At 37.5% G+C, this 21,273-nt stretch overlaps 1 protein-coding gene across 1 annotated transcript; it reads right to left on the bottom strand.

Annotated features, from left to right (window-relative positions):
* Positions 1 to 215: 215 nt before the first annotated feature.
* vangl1 (VANGL planar cell polarity protein 1) lies at positions 216 to 20,745 on the bottom strand. Its single transcript, XM_079463767.1, has 9 exons — positions 20,225 to 20,745; positions 12,820 to 13,037; positions 10,345 to 10,480; positions 5,737 to 6,171; positions 5,452 to 5,627; positions 3,966 to 4,099; positions 1,741 to 1,876; positions 1,395 to 1,629; positions 216 to 1,056 (listed from the first exon to the last, which is right to left on the bottom strand). Exons 2-9 carry the CDS (start codon positions 12,888 to 12,890, stop codon positions 796 to 798), a joined length of 1,584 nt encoding a protein of 527 aa, XP_079319893.1. The 5' UTR covers positions 12,891 to 13,037; positions 20,225 to 20,745; the 3' UTR covers positions 216 to 795.
* Between the last annotated feature and the right edge of the window lie 528 nt (positions 20,746 to 21,273).

The following is a 21,273-nucleotide window of genomic DNA, read 5'->3' on the forward strand; positions in this document are numbered from 1 at the left end:
TGAAAGTCTTCATTCCAAAGAGCCCTTTGAAGTGGCCAGTTATGAGCACTTCGTTTTGGGGAATGCACTGCAAGTCCCTTCTGCATACTACATATTTCCTGAAACAACAGCGACATCTCTTGTTAAAACCAAACATTGCAATATTATTTTAAACCACACATAATATATTAAATATTAATATAATTTCAATTGAAATAATTAAACCACACAGGAGTAGATGAATGACAAATTACAGTTTATTAATCACAAATGAAAAGTTTAACTGTTTTCATTTAAAAGACATTGTTCTCAATGGTTGGATTCAAACAATTCAGCGGGCTTAAAGTGATCATGTATGTGTAGCAAAGCACAACAAGATAACTGATAATTCTTTCACCTACCCATTGCAAGAAGACGTTTATACCAAGATTCAATTCAAGTTCAGAAATCCGTAAGTGCTCATCTTTAGTAGTGGTCAATGTATAAAAACATTCAAGCCAAACGCACACGCACACACACAGACACAGATATGAAAAACAAAACTCTACCTATAAAGTGTGATGCTTAGCATTTACTCTATGCAGAATGTAACACATTAACAGCACAAATGCATAATCAAACCAGCCGGCACCATTCAATACATACAGGTATTTTTTTCTTTTTTCCTGACGATAACAAATATTGTATCAAAATACATACAGTATGTAAAATGTCCTTTTTAAACTGTGAAAAAAGTGAATAAGAATTTAAAATAAAATAGAAGTCCAAAATTTACAAGTGTAAAAGATTAAATGGACAAAAACAAAAATCAATCCATCAGACAGAGGTCTCGGACTGCAGTTGCAGTACAAACTTGTGAGACTTGGGGTGGACGTACTCTTCACTGAGTTTAAGATGAGGGATAGATTTACTGGTGACCACCAAGCAGAAGTCCGAAGATTTGAGCTGGAACTCAGTCCCATGACGGAGAGGACTGGTGACAGATGCTTCGCTGACCAACGTCCACTGCCTAGCCTGCCAGCCCTCTCTGCCATACTGCAGTGTGGGCCCAGCATTCAGATAACTCTCCAGAAATGCCTAGAAAAACAACACCTAGATTTGATCACCAATATATGTACGTGTGTAGAAGTGTAAATTTTGGTAGCAAGAATGGTGTTGTTAAAAGGATATTTCACCCAAAAAATTAAATTCTATCGTCATTTACTCACCTTTGAGTTGTTCCGAATCTGTATACATTTCTTATTGATACAGATTTGGAACAACTCGAAGGTGAGTAAATGATGACAGAATTTTTATTTTGGGGGGAACTACCCCTTTAAAATTAAGGTATAGTAAGTGATGTGAAAAAACATGTCGACCTCAATTCTGTATGTAGAACAACTAAATTTGTATGAATGTGAGAGTGTCTGACCCACCTTAGGGGTCATGTTGTTTGTAATGCAGAACGCAAGGTGGGCCTGAATGCTGTCCATGCTGTGGCAGTGTTGTTGCCGCGTGGTCCTCAAGTATTTCTGCAACGCTCGTGCCATTGACGGAAAGATGGCTTGTGCTGCCTCACGTGGATCCATCTCGTCTCCGGGAGGTTTCTTTTTCTCTTCCTCTTTCAACCGTCTAACATGCGTAAACGCCTCTTCTACAGCCACCACCAGCCTAAAAACAAACACATTTTTTTTTGTATATTGTTAGGTTGCTGTAATTGAGAAAAAACTTTTCAGCACTAACATACAGTACATGGTTTCCCACAAACTCTCGCTCTCCTACCGTGCCCTGCGCTTGCGGACCCGTCTGTCATGCTCGGCTTCTTCATAGTACAACTCATTGTGGCTGGTATCTCTTTGTCGGGCGGCAGCTGCTATTTTAGCTCGAGACTGAGCGGTTGCCGCGTCGCTACCAGCATCTGAAAAAAATACATTATGGAACAGTTGCACACGAGTACTTTTAAGTTAATATACAGTTGTTATCCTGCAAATATTGACGAGTTTGAGATTGTTTAATATAGAAACTAATCATGCACTTATTGACACTTTGCTTAGTCCTGCTAGTTACCAATTTCCTCAATATCCCTTTACCTAAAAAATCCCTCATTAGTAATTCCAATTAAATTAAATGATTTTGGCTGTATTTCTTGCTCATCCTAAAATATTCCACCCTTTTTGATAAAATCATAAAAAGCTGAATAAGAAAATACAAATCTTTTAACAGATGGGGCCAAACTGCACAAAGCCTTTTGGCAGCTACACTGTAATGTGAAATCAGGTTATGATGATTATACCTAATGCAAATGAGCCCTGTCTGTGTGCATGGTAATATGGTGAACCGAATCATTTATGCATATTTATCCATATTCAGGTCACAGATATGATTAATAATGCATGACTAGGGCAGTACCGCTCTCCTCGGTAGAAAGGCAGGTCGATATCCCAAACTGTATTCAACCCTAATAAGAGCTATGCTATGAAAAATCACCAACACTGAAAATTGGATGGATCAACAATATCAGACCACTCCATTCTCAATTGGTAGCTATAGAATAATGTGGCAACCGAACAAAACACATACTGTATTGCCAGTATTACAGTATATACATCAAAGACCAGCAGGTAAAACAAACATAAGGTCTTTAAGTGGAGAAAAAGACCTATTCTTTCTTCCCAGTGATGCATTATTAATTATGTAAATCAATATAACATACAAGATGCACATAAAAGAATGACACACTTCCGATTTCATTTTAAACCACACACTCATTTCTATTCTGGTTCCATAGCCACAGCAAGAAAGCAGGGCTACAGTGCTTAAAGCAATAGTTCACTTATAAAATGAAACATTTTTAAAAACACAAAAGATATTTTTAAATTTTGGTAACGAAAAACCATTGGTCCCTATTGACTTCTAATTTATGGACATAAAACCAATGCAAGTCGAAGGGGACCATTAGTTTCTGTTAGCAACATTTTTCAAAATATCTTATTTTGTGTTCTGCAAAAGAAATAAAGTCGTACAGGTTTTAAATGACAAGCCGACGTGTAAATAATGACAGTTTTTCATTTTGATGATGAACAATTTCTTTAAGGGGCCATCTTGGTACCACACTCATGTATGTGATAATGGTGTGTGTATGATTCCCTGTGTCATCAGCACATCATTAATCAAACAGAAGAAAAAATTTGACATTTTATATGTAACATGGTAAGTGTGGTGATGGGTGTATTCTCTGTGGCAATCATATTATGTAGACACACATCTTGTTTAAAATCCTTTTAAAATCTGTGATCTTGTGCACAGTGTAAATCATGCATAAGCAAATAATCAAGACACTTAGAAAACGTTCCAGTGGATTGGTGAAAGGAGTTCTGAATGCACTCCGCAATATCAACTTACAGTCGAAAAGATAGCGTTTCAGTTTAGCTTTAAACTCTGGAGAAAGAAGCACACAAAAGATATTTACCGAATATCACGCTACATTGAAGTATGTTTTTGTTCAACCAAAATTTTTTTTTGTCTTCATTTACTTACCCTCAAGTTGTTCCAAATCTGTATAAATGTCTTAGTTCTGATGAAGACAGAGAAAGACATTTGGAAGAATGCTTGTCACCGAACAGTTCTTGGCCACCATTGACTACCATAGTAGGAAAAATTATGATTATGAAGAATGTAGGACAGCAAACAGTTCTCGGGCACTTTTGACTACCATTGTAATCTTTCCTTTTATGATAGTCAATGGGGTCCAAGAACTGTTTGGATAGAAATATCTTTCTCTGTGTTCAACCAAACAAATACATTTATACAGATTTAAAACAACTAGGGAGTGAGTAAGTCATGACAGAATTTTTTGGGTGAACCATCTTTACGTTTTATAGACATAGATTAAACAAACAATGCATTTATGCAGAAAGGCCAGCGTCTAATGTCTATTTTTAACAAATTGCTAATGGCAATATAATTTTTTCTATACGAATCTAGTCAGGCAACGGATTCAAACTTACCATCCACATTATAGACCTTCAGACCAGCCAGATGTTTAGCTGCCCTGGTCTTAGCAGCTGTCAGCAGGGCAGGGTTGTGAACTGTGAAATCCTTGTAATAGTGTTCCAGAATTACTAGAGCTGCCCGTTGAATGCTATAGAGAGAGAAAATAATCAAGCCAGAGATCAATTTGTGCATGTGAAATATACCCGCCTTACTGCCAAAACCCTGCAGATGTCACTACAGTCTCTGCGGATGTTACTGAATTCTGAGGTAAATTGTTTAATTTGCAAGCTGTTTGTTTGAGCAGCCAGCAAACTGGGGAAAAACATAACATTGGCTCAACTAAGAGTAAGAGCCCAGAGCAAGACCAAGTGTTTTTTAAACATTTGAAACAATAGAAGATGGGGGGAGCATCTAAAACAGATTTTATTTTCTAAGGTGTCACAAAAATTACCTTAAAATAAAATTAAAAGATTGTCTGTTCCCAATCATGTCATGTTGTTTGACTCTGAAGACTGAAGGCTGAATTAAAAATGAGCAGCCAATGAAACAATGAGAGCGAGAACAAAGGAAAACGCTGGGCAGGAGAGAGGAAGGGAGACGGGAAGCCACAGAGGGCAAAGTTGGGAGTATCTGTAATGGAGTGATTGATGGGCTTTTTTCCCTTGGTCTAACCTCAGCTCATTATTAATGCATTTACAAGTACAGTTTATGTATGTACAGCAACACATACTGTACAATGTCTCGGCAAGGAGCATGTTATGGAATACATGGTATAGCCTAAAGGGGTGGTGCAACAGTGTTTCATGCATTCTGACTTCTTTACAATGTTAAACGTGCTGGCTTCTCAAGTTTAACTTGGTCAATTTGTCAAAAAACAAGTGATGTAGTATTTCTGTGCTCGATACAGCGAGCGTTCGTAAAGGTTTCGAAAAGTATTTTTCATACATGAAATTCTGTTAGGTAACAATTTTTTCGTAGTCCCTTGTTAGATAATTCTCCCGAAAAAGCACGCCAATGTGTCAACCAGCGAGGGCAAGATGAAAGATCCCGGGTCAACCAGGGAGAGCGGAGAAGGAACATGCAGACATGTGAACCAGCTGGAGCAAGAGAGAGAGAGAGAGAGAGAGAGTGAGAGAGAGAGAGAGAGAGAGAGAGAGAGAGAGAGAGAGAGCACTGCGTTCAGCTGTGTTTCTTTGTTCACTAGAATGTTATATAAACGGTGGATTTAACGCTCTGTTTGCAGATTGTTGGAAACTGATAGATGGAGCGGTCCCAGCGCTAAAAGATGCCGGTCATGAACCGCAAGTCGTAAGTGAAACATACATTCCTCAAAGTATCTTCTTTTCTGGTTCACAGAAAAAATAATTATACAGGTTTTGAAAGACAAGAGGGAGAACAAATACTTTTTCATATTTGGTGAACTAGCCCTTTAAGAGCATGCAATACACAACATTGTTGATCCAATCAAAGAAGTTTTTAGTCATTGTAAACAATAGGCACCTGAGTTGTCCTAGGTTGTAGTGCCGAGTCTCTCCGTCAGTGGATCTCATAACACACACAGAGAAGTATGGCTGTAGATGACGGATCTCAAGCAAAACCACAGCCAGGTAATGGATGAACAGCAAAGCGTCCACCAACGACACTGCAAACTGCACTATGCCCTGGTAGTTCTCATCCTATCGAGCACACAGAATACACAAACTAATTTTTCATAAACTCAATTTAACACTTCATCAAACTCATTAGAAGTATAAATGGTCCCTACAAGAACACATTTAACCATACCTGTGAGTCCAAAATGCGCACTCCAAAGAACAGCCAATAGGAAAGCAGCAGGAGGAGCGTGAGCAGCCCGAGGAGAGCGCGAAACACTGCTATCCTGGGCAGGGAGGCTCGCACCGGTCGCACAAACAGTGCCCAGCCGGCCAGCAGCAGTATGAGAAGTTTGAAAGCCAGCGAGAGAAACAGGCCCTCGCAGGCAGTGCCGCAGGCCTGCAGACGCTCCGGCCACACAAGCTGGGGCAGCACCAAGAAGGCCAAGGGCGTGACAAGGACCAGCAGGCCAAGGACAAGGGTAAGAACCAAAGGAAGAAAGCGTACACAGTTCAGTTTCTCTACCGGACCTTCAGTCTCTTTTCCGAAGCCAGCGAGGTCCTCCTGAGACAAGCTGTGGTCTGAAGTTCCGGTAACCGCCGTGGTGGTCTCGCCCCAGTTATCATCCTGTAATCCAAGAGTACTGTTAACAGTACTTTTCACATACAAAATTCAACATACTTTAATTTGTGAATAAAAGTTATTATGGAGCAAGTTATTATTCTAAAAGTCGCACGGCCTAAATACACATTTACACTGTTTGATTAACTTTAATGTCTCTCTGCCGGTGAGATGACAGACAGACAGTACAGAAGAACCCAGGTCTCTCTCATCAGTATATATTAATGACAAATAACCCAAACGCACATACATCTGCATATAAATGAGCTGGAGTACTAAGATAACACCTATCACCAAATGAAAACTTTCAAATGCTAAGAGAACGACTGAACTACAATATGAAATTAGAAAACATGTGAAATTTGAAAATAGATTCAAATTCATATTTTTCCTGCAGTAAGGGCAATTCAGATGCATTCAGATGCAACTATTCATATATTTATTTTATATATATTTGTTTGTTTTTCAAATTATTATGAACAGACAAAAATTTTCTTTCCATGCATAGTATATAACAGCAATAATATTATCATTATAACAAAAGACAGCTACCCTTATGCCTTCTAACAAATGTCCTTGTTTAGCGATGCAGAAGAAAAACTATTTTGTCAAAAAAGTCTAATTGGTTTATGGTGGTAATTATGGAGATTTGACTACCAAATGGGTCTAGGGACTTCTATGAGCTGCCATAGACGCCAGTTCTAACAAAAATAAGAAATGTAGGCACCTTTTGTGCTTGGCCTCTAATGAGAGTGAGGAAAGAAAAATTGAGAGATTACCGGTAAATGAGAAGAATAATGGCAGAAATGAAAAGTGAGGACAATTTTAAAGAAGTCCATTGTACTCATAGTTTAGAGTTTGTGACAGCCCTTGTGCTCTGTTCAAATCCCTGTTCAAAGCAGCTTTATAGAGGACTGTCAGAAAAGAGGAAATTGCAGATGGAAAAGGTTAAAGAAGTATATTGTGTTGTAAAAGGCGCTGGAAATACAAACACATACGCACAAGAGCAGAGGCTGAAAAACTCACAGGCTATCTGTACAAGAGCTCTCTGATGACATCACAAAATGAAAACTATTTGATTGTTTGAGAATAAAAATAAAAGTCATATGAGAAAATAAAAGTCATATGAGTTTGCAAATCACAACCAATAGTTCACCCCACCTCCTTTACTTTCGAAGCGTTACGGTCAACGAAGGAAATAACATATTACGAAACGCACTCTGTATAGCAGTTTGTCCGTTTAGGGCCACTATAGAAAGAACATGGCGACTTCCATGTAAGGGGACCTGCGGTGTATAGTAATAGCTCATTCTAAGGAAATAAAAACGTAAAGCTCCATTATGTAAGGTAAATATATAGTACATATTGTTATGTATTTAATATTGCATGTCTGTCAATAAATCCTCCAAAATATTACACATTGGACCTTTAAAGCAAATGTGACTAATGATTCACCATAAAAATCAAGAATCGCATAAAGAAAAACTCTTCCCAAAAGAGACATTACAGTTAAAGTGACCCTATCAATAGTTCATTTGGATCAGCAGAAAAATGATTTGCTTATAACTTTGAGAGTTAATGCTTTGTGACCACAGAGAAGTTGATTCTTTGTAACCACAGGGAAGACTAGACTACAGCACTGCCTCTGGTTTAGTGCGTTCCCCACTAAAAGAGATAAAAGATCCACACACAACAGTAAATGATGTGTGTGTCTGTGCTCGACTCATGTGCAGCTAATTTCCCTTTATCAGACAGACGCAGTCTGAGCTGTAAAAGAAAAAGAAAAGCAGGAAAAGAGGGAGGGGTAAACAAGTGTGAGAACTTCTCTCCTCTCCACCCTTTATCTTTCCTTTTCCTCGTATTTAGTTTTTCCAAAATAAAACCGTAGATGTGTTTTGGTTATGAGAGTATATCTAAATCCAAATGAACACCAAGAATGCAGACATTAGTACAAAGACAAATGTAGGCTATGGAAAGGCAGAATGTGCAACATTAGCAGTCAACGTCAGTATTTCTGTAGGACAAATAGAAGAGCAAAGAACTAGTATGCCAAAGTCATGGGTTTGATTACATTAAAAATATCTTTCTTACTCTTAGATATCTTTCTTGTCATATTTGCTATTGAAACTCATTGTTTTCACTAATGTCTCATGTTTCTGTAGACATTTCAGAGTCCTGGGCTGAATGACAGGAAGAAGCCAAACATCAGAGCCAACATGATAAAATTACACAGGGAAGAACAGACCTGACAGACATTCAGAGTCATGGCACTAACTCTTAGGGGCTTACTTATATTTGCTATGATATCTATATAAAAATGAGTAACGATCATTTTCACAGAGGATCCTTCAAAGAGGACTACGGGCAACTAGGCTGCAGTCATTTTAATATATCCATGAAAAAAGACCACGATTTTCAGCTATTCTGGGTATGCTGGCATGGTAAGCTCATATATGCTTTAGCTTTTAAATATGAATAGAATATCATTCACTATTGATCTATAAAATATAATGCATTAAACTTTCAGTACCAGGTTTGTTCTGTTTGATCGAAATTCTCTTCCATGCCTCGAAGTCCTCTCGAACAGAAATGCATTTCACACACATACTCATAGAAATTAATGTGGACAGACATGAGGACCTATACAAACTTTGTGTCTTTTACCCCCGAGGGTGTGCCAAGTAGGTCAGGATGACTGAGTCTCAGCAGGAAGTACAAAGAACCATCCCTTTATACTGAGATGTGTGTCACTCCTAGTTTCCATATCTGTCTCCACGCAAACATCCACCTCAACACGCACACTTTTCCCTCAAGATCTGTCATTCCTTTTAAATTCCAACAGTCACTGCACTGCCTCTATACTCTGGTTGCGTTTCCTGGAAGTGGTTTTATTTAAGAGGTCATTCTACACACTTTCCTCAATGTCACAAGAAAACTGTGATAAAGGTCTCTCAAGGTAGAGAGGCTACAGTTTTATACATACGTTTACTTGTTCAATGTGAACAGTGTTCTACGGTATTTTTGAACCATACTATAGTAAATGTTTAAGTATACTACAGTACTTACTACAATCAATTTACTTCCAGTGTATGAAATTTAGCGGTGAAGATGCGAATTGCAACCAAGGCTGACTCCACCCCTCCATTCTCCCTTTCGAAGGAGGGCTGTTAGATTCTGGTTTGGGAATCAAAGGATTCGATTCCAAGAATCGATTCCTAACTGCTGTTTTCAATTATTCCCCAACTACCTGTTTTACTAGGGATTTTAATTTATTATTTAAAAAATGTACACATTTTTAATGAAATACAATTTCTAAACTGTCACTTTTTACATATAAATATTACTGTTAAATGCAAGCAGTGCAGACAGGTGTTGAAAAAGTTCTGTCCAGCTTTGACAGCATTAAACAGACGTCCAAGTATATATGTTGTGAGACTGTGCTTTATATACAGTAAACTTATTTCTCTTTACGCACATACTGAGCTCATAGACACTAAGAAAAGACGATCCGTTTACAGTCAATCTGAAAAGCAAACTAATTTATATGATTTTTTAAATGTGTGGATAGATGTAATTATATACATTTGCATTTAGTCATTTAGCAGACGCTGTCATAGAGGAGCAATAATACAAAGTTACAATTTTCAACAAAATATCTGCATTGTGTGTGCAAACAAAGCTTCTGCTTTTAAGGATGCAGAATATTTAATTTCACAGCTATAGACTTCATCCATCCATTCCTTGGAATCAAGGAATCGATTCCCAGCCCTATTTCGAAAGCACTACGGTGACTGACACAGGTATAAGATGTTGTCACGTTTTCGCTTCTTTGCCGAAGGAGAAAATGTATTTTCGAAACATGCTCTGTAGAGCATTTTGTCTATTTAGGGCTACTGTAGAAACAAAATGGTGAATTCCATGCAAGGAGACCCGTGGTGTAGATAGAAATAGCTCGTTCTGTGGTAATAAAAACATAACGCTTCATTATGTAAGGTCTTTACACTTCTGAAGTCATTCATATTGAGTGTTATATTGTATTTCTGTCAATAGATCCTCTAAAGAAACACAAGAATGTGAAATGCGTGCAAACGTAGACAGCGAGCTCACCTTCACAGACTTATAATCACTAATTTGTTCTTTCAAATATTATGTATATATTGTGCCTCTGAATTCACTCACCTGGGCGTCTGTGGGGGCGGAGCTTTGATCCGGCTGTGGGGGCTGGGCTGACGACGTGCTAATGGTGACATTTTTGTCTGATCGGCTGCTGCTGTCTCGGCTGTGTGATTTGTGCCGGTCCCTGCCGCTGCGTTCACTGCATGACAGAGACAGACACAGCGACGGAGGTGAGGGAAACGCTGTTGCCATGGTGATGTGTAGTAGGGTCAGAGAGGCAGACTGAGGACATGATAACTACTGTTATCACTCTTCCTCTTCACTGACACATGCTGGTTTCCCCCATCATTCCCTTGCACATACTCTGGCTGGTGCATCTGGTGCAATCTAGGTTAGATGCAGTCAGCTGCGACGAACCTAATCCAAGCAGAGCTCTATCCCTCTCCCCTTGTCTTTTCCCCCATAACTAATGTTTGGTAAGCCTTAGAATAAACAAAATAGATAAATAAATATGGTAGTAATGCTAACACATTTTAACAAACAGCAGCAAACAGAAACAATCTGATAAGGTTAACATTAATCAAGTTACAATGTACAATAACAATAAGGCATAAAAAGACATTTCTTCTCATTGTCTTCTTTCTCATTGTTTTATTCACTTTTACAGACCATGCTGTCTGTTACCCTATCAAAATCATTTTGGTTGTGACCCATTCAGAACCACACGAACATACTTAGCCAAACCAACTCTTCAACATCCTGTAAGATTAGTAAACATGGAAAGACTGCATTATGAGGATTAGAAATAAATACATTGTTGTATCATTTTAAATTGATGCTGACCTCTGAATCTGAAGGCTGGAATAAACTACACGATTTATAAAATCTGAACAGATTAAAAAAAAAACTTGACATCACAACATAAAACAGGGAATCACACACTACGCAATCAAATCTGCTGACTAGCGCAGACTTTCTGCATTTAAGGTCAATGTATGTAAACAGAGGCTGCTTTCTAATGCGCATGCTATCTGTGATAGTATTCAAAAACAAATTAGTATGTCCCAAATATGCTGAAATGAGTATTCGCCAAGTACCCGGATGGTCTTCTGTTTACCGGTGAAAATTCGAAGTGTGAATCCATGCACACTTAACGGCTGATATTACCCACAACTGACTGCGAGAGGGCGGAGTTTAGTGATGCTCCAGTGCATTAATACAATTAGATAAAAGATAAAAGCTAAATCAATACATTTAAGTGTGCAGTAAACATAACAGATGGAATATTAATGAATAAATACTTCAATGTTGTAAAAACTGTATTTTGATGGCCGTGACAGTCCATGATCACAGTGTCGTCTAGGCAACAACGGCCACTTCCGTTTTGAGTTAGTATGTCCCAGTGCGTGCATACAGTTTTGCTACGACCTTAAATGTATATACTTTTCCATAACAAAAACTGTACATACTTTTAGTGTGCATAGTATAAGTAGGCGAATTGGGATTCAGCAAGGCATTCAGCCATTGAAAACTGTTTTTTGAAATGATTGGAGGAGCAGTATAATATTCTGAGGCTAAACATTAAGGTTTTCACCCTCATGCAGGCATAAAATGTCAGCTGATGTAAAATAATGTGTTGAGCTTTATATTCAGAAGGTAGAAGTTTGGGGCCACCGAGCCAAAAGATGATAGCCAGATATGGGCTTTCTGCGAGTTCTAGACTCCAAGGACACATAGACAAAAGCGTGAAATATGTATCTGTATATCTTTATAGCAAGAAGAGATGCCACTTAAATTCTCTGCTTTCACACTGAAATTCCAGAGGCCTGTTTGGGCCTTTCGCTGGATGTTTTATAGGAAACCTAACAATGGTGGAGTTCAATAAGCAACTTCCTAATTACAGTGGGCAGGGTCAGCACAGTCCAATAGCATTTTTGCATGCAGTAGATGAATGTGTTGTCCAAAAATTGAAGAGCAGAAAAAGGACATTGCTTCAGTCAGAGAAATGGCAACCGAACATTAAACTTATCGCTCTTCTGTTCGTTTTATCAGCTCATGTATAAAGAGTTTAAAGAGCTTTTGAATCCCTCACATGTCTCTTTAGACTTTTAGTATCGTACAGTAGGTACGTCGGTACAGTAGATCAGACTTTAACTCCAAACATGCTTTTGATGAGTAATGACACTATTAACTTTTCAAAGTAAGAATTTACAATCATTTGAGGCAAAATCTCAATAAACTTAACAGAAACAAATGAAACAAATCCGTCTCTAATGAGCAACAGAAACATTTCACAGACTAATTCATTAATTTCATTATAGCTTTTAATAAATGCAGAGTTGTTTCATTATGTAAATTTGTATTTACTGCATGATTAAGTGCAAGGCAATCTGGCAAGAACGTAACAGAAGCCACAAAATGCTGTTCTCAAAACCTCAAAGGATTAAATGGGAGAGTGAGAAAGTTCAATGTGTTTACGTGTGTTTGTTTCTGTATGAATGTGTTTCAGTATGCATGTGGAGCACTTAAGTTATTTACCTCTGTTTGTTTGACCCCCTTGACCTGTTGGAGTGGTGGGAATAACCAGAGTGTATGGACTCTGTGTCCATGGCAATGCTGTCTGTCCTGTATCTGGTTTAACGCAGAGGAGGAAAGTAGGTGAAGACAGCTAAAGGACAGACGATGATCAGGAAATACATGAAGCCTTGCGAAATGACGGGATCGTTTCTGGGGGCTTTTTCTTCTTTAACATTAACCTAAAGAGATAGATAGAGTGAAAATAAGTCAGGTACAATACAACTGTCATGTTTAAACAATATACAAATGAATTCAGTCCTTCAAAAGTTTAGGCGTGTCGTGGTAAAGCTGGCCATTTATTTCACATTTTCACTATTCCAGTACGCAACTTTATCCAGTTCAAGACACCATGACAAATGTATTTGCCTGCAAAAGTCACATTTTATAAAACGCCCAGTTCCCTCATTAAAAATGAAAAGACTACATGTTGGAATATGTCTGCTAGTAATAATTTATTGAAGGCATGATCCTCAGGATATCAACTATAGTTCATTATTATTCCACGCTCAAACTCCAAAAAGCCCCTGTTGCACTTTAACACAAACTGACGTGGAGGCGGTTTTTCTTAGTGGTTCTGTTTGAGTTTTTGTCGATTTTTGGCTCTCAGTTCTCCACCTTCAGGGGATTCTGCACTCAATGTTAGGTGCTTGGTTTCATGGTGTTGCTTTTAAGTTGATCTTAAATTGTGTGACTTCACCACCACAAAGCAGAAATGCACTTTCACACACGAAACGACACACACGCACATCCAAAATAAGAACATGCGTCTCAGTCCTAAACTTTATTTTCTCTCTTGTGTGTTATTCTTTTTTGCTAGCTTGCCTTATAAAGTTTATTCTGATTGGTTGATGTGCACCCAGAATACTATAGCTCTAAACTTTTCGCATAGATCTTATTTATCTGCTCATAAATTAACATATTTGGAGAGCACACATTCTCTAGTGCCATCTGGCAGCTCAAACGAAGCGATCATCACACCCACAACACACACAAACCTATAAATCCTATAAGAGGATTTAAAGGTACAAAAATCAGACCAGCAAACGTTTTTCATGCACATTAAAGGAGTCATATGACATGGCTAAGACGAATATTATCGTTTGATTTAGATGTATTTCAATTTCTATACACGATTTAAGGTTAAAAAACGCTGTATTTTCCACATAACGTGCATGTTTGTATGTCCTCTTTGCCCCGCCTCTAGGTTACACGCAGATTTTTGACAATGCTCATCGCTCTGAAAAGCAAGGTGTGCTACGATTGGCCAGTTAACTAGTGTGCAGTGATTGGTCGAATACTCATACTCTCAAAGCATTAATGGCTGCAAATTGCTTTCTGTTTAATCACACATAAAATATTGGATCGACCAATGTTGTGAGTTTAAGATAGTTTTACAATGTGTTTTAGAGTACCTGAAACTAACTGAAATTCAGCTTTGTGCCAATTTAAATAGATGAATCAAAATAAGGTTACTCTTATTTGATTATTTAAGCCTTTTACGAAACTTTTACAGTTTTTAAACAGATGTTTCAAAGAATGACCTCTCAACATTCTGGGCTTTTCGTGTAGGTATTCAGCAAATTGCTGGTTTGTCTGAGAATGTTAACAGAACATATCTTGATATTCTTGATTAAAATGTGGTATGCGAGAGACCACTGACCACATTCTAGTCTTCGTTTCTCTTATCAATGGAAGAAATCTGACCTGGACATACACACATAACATTCCTTTGGGATTACCTCATAGTGCCCTGAAAACACAGACACACACTGAAGGAAAGAATTCATCTAATGTTTCTCCATGTATACTCATGAACGCACTCACTTAAAGTGTATCATGTTAGAGAAGCTCGGGGCCTAGTATTTTCATGTTATTATGTCATATCATAGACTCCAGTGAGAAAGCAATTACAGCCACATATTCTCTAAAATCACAGAAGCGTCTCTCTTCTTATCTCAGGTTTGGCACAGTGTGTATATTTGTTACTGTTCTGGAGAAATTTCAGAAGTTGCTGCATATTTCACAGGGTAACACAGGCCAAATAAATCTTTAAGGTATTAATCTAACGTGTTGCAACCAACAACATGAGGACAATTGTTACATGATGCGTGGCAGTGTAAGCATAAAGCGGACATTAGCGAAACCAGATCAAACGTGACAGATGTCTACAACTATCTGCTTTAAAATACACTGTGTTTAAATACACATCGCTTATACTGTATACTGTGTATTATACTGTATACAGTACTGGGATTCGCAGGGCTAAGAAGAAAAAAAGAACCTCAAGTAAAGTAAATTGTTTGCTAATCTCACCAGGCTTGCTCTGTTGGCTCTAACAGTTCAGATAAATGATCAAACAGTAGAGCTCAACAGCAGGCACGTCACTCCCCCCCACACACACATACACACACACGGAAGTTATGGGTCTCTATTCGTGTCTCTGCATTTTTAAAACCTTTTTTTACTTTTTTTAAAGTGTTTCAGAGATTTCGTTTGACTTTTGTCTTGTTTTAAGATGGCTTTGTTAGGTCTGTGCCTTTGATTTTGTATCTAAAAAATGTAACTACTGGTCTGGGCAGTATGGTCTCCAACAGACCACTGGCTGTTTCTAAAGCGCTAAAGGTGATAATTAGCTCCACCATGGGTTGAAACGGTATCATCATATCATTATGGACAATTCACAAGAATCTTGTGGTTTTGAATACCTTCTTAGCCACTATACAAATGTTAGTGTTGAATGAATGCTGCAGTGTTTTCTTCATATTCTCCATTTCAGTTTATTATCTCTTTAAAAGAATCAAACTTGAACCCTAATAGAACAAAATGTGAACTATTCAAACATTATAATACAATTTGAATAAATAAAGCCTAATATAGACCCAAGTTAACTTCTGGACTATGTTTGGATATAATACAACAATTTATTTTAGATTAAATTTATATTCATATCAATTCATATATTTTTAATTGTACATTAATTGTATTAAATTAAATGAAAACTAATCAACAGTTGTTAATTCTTTGTGGAGGTCTCCCGGAAGTAACGTTTGTTTATGTTGTTGTCGCTGAAACCGTCTATAGCAGATTAGCTTTTTTAATAATGTATTACACCTTTTAAACTAAGCTTAATGTAACCAATTTACTAAAGATTGCCATACTTTAGACTATAGTTTTTCCAGAAAAAGTTTGTGTTTTAGAGGTTTCTTATTTTAATCCCGTCCATATTCCAAGTCTGATTTTTTTTCCATCAATCTTTGTAAAATACTATGTCTGATAATAAATTATTTTATTACAATTGAATTAGTAAATTCAATCATTTTTGTCTTTACAAATGTAAACTGTAGGAGCAGTGCACAATTTTGATGTAGACACGCCCATATCTGTAATAAACACTTACTCCAGATCTTACTCCATTCTGAAAACATGTGCATGAATTCACACCTGTTAGGGAAGGTCAATTATAGTTCAAACAAACTCAAACGTTGCTTAAACAACATGTTAGTTATGGTGCAAGTAGACTGATGGGCTATGCTGTTAGAGCATACTGTCAAGATTGTAGTGCTAACTGGAGCAGGAGAGTCCCTGGAGGCTTTTACATTTAGCCATCAAAACTCAGATTTTCACAGCCATTAAATCCACAGAGCTAAGATACATGAACGCACACCATTTCACTGAGAGGCCAACTCAGCCAAGCCTTTTACATATGTTCAATGCGCTGAGTAATGCATATCACATACATCCATGTAGAAACACACACACACGTGCCTAGAGGCAGTCATGCCTGAACAATGACATTTCTTTACCTACTAATAAGGACTAAAGAACACGCAGAAGGACAGAGAGAAACAGAAAGCCAAGTAAACAAGAGTGGGGGCGAAGAAAGATTGAAAGAAAGTTTTTTCAAAATGTGCAACCATAACTGACACTAAAAAGCAAAGCACACACATAAAGTTACAAATACCTCTGCTCTGTATTGGGCTGATGTTTAATAAATCTGCCGATATAGCAAGCAAGTTATTAACTTTTTGTTATCACCAATTATCAAAATTCTGAAAAAATTTACAAATACCTTGCATATTTCAATAGTTTTTGCACTTTTACTGTAAACTTTTATCGGAAGATTAAAATGTAAAATAAACTAGAAAACAGTTTAGTACTTTTAAAACAAAACAGAAACTACCCAACAGAAGAATATCACTGATTGAATAAATACTTGATGGAAATATTGTGTTTATTGTAAAAGACAACTGGACCGAGAAACGCTGTGAGAGATCAAAAAAGCCAAGCCACACTACAGAAACTCTCTCGCTCTCTCTTTAATCAGGGTGTTGATAAAAATGAAAAAATTGTGGTGGAAACTGTGGCAATTCTATTTATAGCCATCACAATTCACCCCTGTACAGAAAGCTATCACACACACCCTTTTCCTCTTTCCAGCTGTGAGCTCAGCCCCAGTCTGTGTCAGAACAGATGTAGAGAAACCACTACCACACACAAAATCAGAACCAGCGGTAAATGACTTTACAAATGATTTAATACACCTCCTTTATTCCTTTCTATATTTAATACCGACGACTATACACAGGATAGACATTCATTCATGTGTTTTTGAAGTATTTCATTCTTGTGTTTTTCTGCATCTGTAGCATCAGCTCGCTTGTATCCTGCATTCTTCAAGTATTTGTATAATAAGTTGCTCTCTGTAAAAGTAGCACAACTGACACTACAACGAACAGGTGTTGCATGTGGCGATGTGAGATAACATATTTGAGATTAAAATATAAACAATGTATATAAATATACCGTATACTGTATACCATCATGATAGTCAATACCCACCCAAGAGCTTACAACTCTGTATTAAAATCCTACTTTCCCATGTTTTGAGACGGAGACTTGTCTTTTTTTTGTGAGATGTTGCAGTGTTATTTTAAAACTTTTAGTTGGCCTATGCATAATTCATGTGCTGTGAGATATACACTGCATGAGTTGTACTGATAGATTAAAAGGCAGCCTTGTGCGTGCATGTGATGTTTTCTAGGATGCAAACGACACAAAATGTCTTACAAGAAAGAGAATCGTTTGCTTATTTTTGGAGCTTTAATGTGAAAAAGAAACAGTTTGTGCACAGTTTGACAGACAACACAACACAGAACACAACAACATAAAGTGGCACACATGCTCTGTTCCAATGACACCAAGCTGTTACCAATTCAATGCTTACTGAAGTTTAAGTATTGCTTTCTTTGCAATTCTGTCTACAGAAAATGACTGCATCTGTCAGAAGAGTCCAGCTGCATTATCTGATCTATAGATTAGCCTTCAGCAGCTTACTAGAGAGACCTAGAAGAGGAATAATTGAGGTTGTGTGTACCTTCTATGCAAGGGTTCATGTACAGGAGCTGGTTGTTATCGCAGAAATAAGCACGGACAGTGTGATCAGGACCTGACGCAGGGTCTTGTAATACTGAAGGGACTTATTTCGCGATAACAGCCGGCTGCTTGTACATTATCCTGATAATTACACGGCTACTTGGCACATGAGAAAAAAACTGGACACGAAATGTGAATTTGAAATATTTTATTAGCTCATTTTTACCGAATGCATATCTCCCGCAAGGAAAAGCCATTTACTTTCAGTTTTTTTTGCAAGAAATGACATTCAAATGTAATGAAGAGGCAATTTTGGTTTAATCATTTCTAAATATACTGTCATATATGTTATACAAATATATTTTTATATTTAATTCGTAAAAAAACTGTCAAAATGATTTGCTGCATCCGGGTTACTGTGTGTTATTATCTTTGAGAGGTTGTTATCTGGGAATAACGAAACTGCAAATGTCGGGACTGGCCAATCAGAATCAAGCATTCAAACAAGCCGTGTAATAAAAACAGGATGCAGTGCCATCAGTCTTGGCCAGTTAAACTTATTTTCATTAACATTTATATGTATGATATCAATTAAATTAATTTCCAAAATGACTTTCAGGAAAGTACGTGCGAAGAACATAAACGCTGACCATTATAATAAATAATAGTTATTCCACAATTTAAAGAAAAGTGTCAAAGTCATGATACAAAACTCATCCAGTATTCACAAGAATATGCTCATGTGTCTCTGTATGCATAAAACGTATGGAACTATGTTTTTACATATTTACCTGAGGAAATGAGTCAATACATATTTAGGTTAAGGATAACCATCCACACACTCTTACTGCACCAACGCACAATAGTCTGTGATGACTGTTCCCCTGCGGCTCACATTCAAAACAAAAAATATATCCTTAGACTTTTACGTTATACACCCTTTAACATTTGTAATAATGCCAAAACACCACCTCAACAATAGCAGTCTGTGTTAAAAGATACCAACAGAAACCGCAAATGCATTTAGCCCACATTGCTCATGGGCGTGTGGGATTGTGTTCGGTTCAATTGAATTGATTCAGTAAAACGTTTTGTTCTAATGATTCGGTTCTAAAATGAATCTCCCAATGAATAGTTTGTTTGCCAGATAAGTGTTTGCTCATTTGGTTTGAAAATGTGTTAAATGCATAATTTTATATTAACACAATGTCACACACCTCGCGGTTTTACTTAAAAACTAAATTCTTCATTCTTTCCCAGTGACACACAAACGCTTCGCGACTCCTGCGAATCGGTTCAAACGTGTCATTACAAAGAACCGTTCAAATAACGTTCAATTCGTTTGTTTGTTTCGGACATCAGCAGCAATGGAAACACTGGGGATACACCACCCAAGTCAATGAAATACCAACCATGTGATTTAAAAGGGGCATCGCTGCTTTCCAATTCATGCGATAAACAAATCAATAAAAAGCAAAGGACGTAAGTTAACGTAAGTGACTTGAGGTGTGACGCGCTTCGCCCACTAGGCATTTTCGTTATATGCGATTCGATGTCAAAACCCGAGATGACTGATCTCTTTTAAAGAGTCACCCCATTGACAATGAATAACATTCTATATATATATATATATATATATATATATATATATATATATATATATATATACATATATATAAATTGGAGTTATTACTCCACTTATTAGTATGCTGACATTATGTACGTTTTTAGTCAGCAAATGTTTTCATCTTTGACGTCTCGTGAGAAAGCACCCATAACGATTTTCCTTTCAAATGCAACCCTGTCATGGGGACCATATACGATATGATACATTAACAATGGCTGAAAATCTGCAGAAGCGAGACGTGAGAACTGTCTGCCTTTAACGGCATTCATTCCCGTCTCTTCTCATACCAAAGGTGACCACTACATGTATTGAGATCAATGCAGGGAGAGCTGAAGAATTAGAGACAATAGCACAGCATAAACTTACCTTGCGCCACGCCAATATCCCCTCCAAAACGATCCAGTGATCAACGTATTGTACCCAGATTTACCCACTTTCAGACATCGCGACCAGTCTGAAGAGAGCAATGATAGTATCCTTTACAGGCGGAGCACATTGGCGATGCACTTTGGCAGAAAGAGGTGGAGGGACCGAGAATGAACGCAGGGTGCAGCGCTAGGGGGAGTTATCGGCTCTAATTAAAGGTACGCTGGCTGTACAAAAATGCATACCTAATGTCCTCATCTATTTCTATTGGCGTGTACTTGATTCTTTGCAGTTTCGTTGCAATTTTAGCAATACGAGTGGCTTTGCATTCTTTCATATACGAAATGAAATGTAGGTAGGCTATATAAGTAAATCTGGAGCAACTTTCTATATACAGTAACTGAATAGCCCTTTCTGTCTAATGTATGTCTCTCTAAACTTTAAAACTTTGTCTGTCTCTTTTGTCTTTAGCATCTCACTGGCTTCAGTCTATACCAATTGCATCCAGTTATCAACCCTATAAAACTGCTGAAGCGAGAGAGAGGCAGAAAAAGATTCCTACCATTAAATCTCAGTCCCTCCCCCACACATTCTCCTCCATGTCCCTGCTGAATGACTAGTCTAACATCAGTACTGATGGGTGTACTTTAGATGCTTGGAAACCATTTGGAGTAAAATGCTTGCAGCTATTTTTATTTATATTGTATTCAACCCTTTTAAGCTATTACCTTACAATATACATTTTAAATACAAACTTGTATCGTAATTTCATAATTGCTTAACGTCATCTTTCCTCATTTGTACTATTATTTTCTTTTATCTCATAAAACGTTATTAAATTATATAACATTATCAAATTATCAGCCAGTTTAAAACAGATTTTGAATCGAGATTTTGAATGATCCTTGGCTTTTTGACCCAGATATATAAGCACATATTTTATATTGATTTTTTTGAAACCCTTTTACCAGTACAAAGGCTTCATGAAAAATAGACTATCCTGAAAGGATACGGGTCTGAAAGCTTTGTCGATGGGCCTTCTAGTGTCC

The sequence above is a fragment of the Barbatula barbatula genome (genome assembly GCF_947034865.1).
Source record: "Barbatula barbatula genome assembly, chromosome: 9".
NCBI lineage: Eukaryota > Metazoa > Chordata > Actinopteri > Cypriniformes > Nemacheilidae > Barbatula > Barbatula barbatula.